Source organism: Sinocyclocheilus rhinocerous, unplaced genomic scaffold (genome assembly GCF_001515625.1).
Source record: "Sinocyclocheilus rhinocerous isolate Xijiao unplaced genomic scaffold, SAMN03320098_v1.1 scaffold4462, whole genome shotgun sequence".
NCBI classification, from domain to species: Eukaryota; Metazoa; Chordata; class Actinopteri; order Cypriniformes; family Cyprinidae; genus Sinocyclocheilus; species Sinocyclocheilus rhinocerous.
The window spans coordinates 5,166-7,818 of NW_015647436.1; the positions used below are offsets into that span (position 1 = coordinate 5,166).

Here is a 2,653-nt window from a genome sequence, read left to right on the forward strand (position 1 = left end):
TCTGCATGCCACCAAGCAACCACGTCTTGCATTTGTTGATGTTTTTATACTCGACTTTTTTTTTTCTGGTTTGCCTTGTACATTTTCCTTATAATCGGCTTTCATCAAATTCAGTGCATGAGCTGTTTTGACTGACCTCTGAGGCTGTACCTCGCCTGCGTCCCGAACACAGAAATCACCCCCGTCCCGGTTCGGTCGCCTTTTCGGGCTCCGTTCTGCAGAATGAACTCGATCAGGTCCAAATAACCGCGTTCATCACAAAACAGAGAAAAGTGTTTTTTGTTTTCTCTCTTGTTTTCTGCGTCAGCGCAATGGCCATTTGTCAGTTCCACTGCGGTGCTGGACATTTTCTTCTGTTTAAGGTTAAACTCAAATTTAAACACAAAACCACATTTATTCCCGCGAAACTCTTCGTCTTGTTCTTCTTGTAGCTTTTTTGGCGGGTTACAGAAAGTCCGTCGTAAAAGCTGCATACCGCCACCTACGATATTGGAGTGTGTAAAATCATTTCTTCATTGATCTTTACATATATTTTCCTAATAACATGTAAAAATGTAACTAATGCCCTTATAATTGATTGTTTCCTGATTTTAGTAGCATCCCATTTCCTTCTAGTTTTGATAATACACTTTCCTTTCTTCTCTAAACTTCCTCATTAGTACGTGCTTTGCATTTTCTTTATATTTACATGTATTTGACTTATTCATGAGAAATAATGTGTTGTTTAGACTTGTGTGTCCTAATAACCTAGTCTGTGCATACATTATTTCTTCTCTTCTTTTCTAAATGTTTTGTCTTTAATTGGTGTTTGAATATTGTAGTATATTCTTTATTAACTGTATCCCTGGTCTTTTGACTGTCTGTGTTGCTTTTAATTAATTATTAAGTTCTATTTTTTTTTTCAAGGGGAATCTCTATTTTGTCATCAACCCAACTTTGGGTCAAATATGGACTAACCTAAGTTTTGGGTTAAAAATTTAATTTAAGAAATTAACCCAGTGGTTGGGTTAGTCCACATTGGACCCAAATTTGGGTTGAAACCACAGACTGTAACCCAGCATTTTTTAGAGTGTATAGATCCAGAATTTGAACACAACTGAAATCCAGTAAGCTATCATGTTTGTTTTATTAATTTTTTTCACAAAAAATTTTTTGTTCATCAACCCTGAAAATCTGTCGCTCTGTTTATTAGGGGACTGTGGGCCCCTAGTGGCCCTTGACGTAAAATATCAGCATAGGTTATTTCATATAAATATTTGTGTTTCTAAAATATTAATGTTTTGACACAGGAGATTTTCAAATAAAATAAAATATATCAATATATCTGAGCATATAGCTAAATACTGCACTCTAAAAAATGCTGGGTTAAATATAACCCAGCGCTGGGTTAAAAAGGGACAAACCCAGCTATTGGGTTGTTTTGACCCAGTTATTGGGTTGTTTTGACCCAGCTATTGGGTTGTTTTGACCCAGCTATTGGGTTGTTTTGACCCAGCTATTGGGTTGTTTTGACCCAGCGTTTGGGTTGTTTTGACCCAGCGTTTGGGTTGTTTTGACCCAGCGTTTGGGTTGTTTTGACCCAGCGTTTGGGTTGTTTTGACCCAGCGTTTGGGTTGTTTTGACCCAGCGTTTGGGTTCAAAACAACCCAATAGCTGGGTTTGTCCCTTTTTAACCCAGCGCTGGGTTATATTTAACCCAGAATTTTTTTAGGGTGTGGACAAAGTTTTGATATGCCTGCATTAAAATAAGAAATAACGTAAATTTGTGCATTTGAATGTGTTTGAAAGACAAGAGCCTTCCAAAGTAATACATGGTTCAATAACCTACTGAGTGATAATTCAACTAAAAATGAATGTGGACTTTCTCTTCAAAATTGGACTTTCTGAATGTTTATAAGCGGTAGGCTATTTTAGAAAGGAAATTTTAAAAGATGAAAAAGAGGAATTATAGGGAGAATCAATAAATTATGAATAATTTATTGCTATTGTGTGAATAATGTGTAATCATGCAATCAACAAAACAGTAACTGTAATCTGATTACGAGTATTTTAAAATGTAACTTAAAGTACTTAATTGTTGGAATCGGATTAATCCCGATTACATGCAATCGGTTACTACCCAGCTCTGTTTGTCCGCATGTTTAGAAAGCCATGTAAAATTAATGCAAGTTAAACTTTGAAAAAACATATCTTAAAGGGGTCATATGATGCTGCTAAAAAGAACATTATTTTGTGTATTTGGTGTAATGAAATGTGTTTATGCGGTTTAAAGTTAAAAAAACACATTATTTTCCACATACTGTACATTATTGTTTCTCCTCTATGCCCCGCCTTCTGAAACGCGTCGATTTTTACAAAGCTCATCAGTCTGAAAAGCGAGGTGTGCTCTGATTAGCCAGCTATCCAGTGCGTTATGATTGGCCGAATACCTCAAGCGTGAGACAGAAATGTTACGCCCCTCACCATACTGTCGATGCCGTGTCCGGCCGGAGCGACGAGACATAAACATTAAAACCCATTACAAACGAGGCATTTGTTGCATCCAGTGGGGACATAATTACGGATTATAATGATTTATACTGTCTTTTTACGCGTTGCGTTGCATCGCGCCGCGTAAACATAAAACCATGGCTGCATTTGTGATCGGAGAAAT

At 36.9% G+C, this 2,653-nt stretch overlaps 1 protein-coding gene across 1 annotated transcript in view; it reads right to left on the bottom strand.

Annotated features, from left to right (window-relative positions):
- Positions 1 to 84: 84 nt before the first annotated feature.
- The window catches only part of LOC107709091 (bifunctional dihydrofolate reductase-thymidylate synthase-like), a 4,574-nt gene continuing 2,005 nt past the window's right edge, over positions 85 to 2,653 (bottom strand). Inside the window, exon 2 of the mRNA XM_016513494.1 lies at positions 85 to 481. Within this exon, the coding sequence (XP_016368980.1) occupies positions 111 to 481 (371 nt within the window). The 3' untranslated portion in view covers positions 85 to 110. The remainder of the gene's footprint in view (positions 482 to 2,653) is intronic.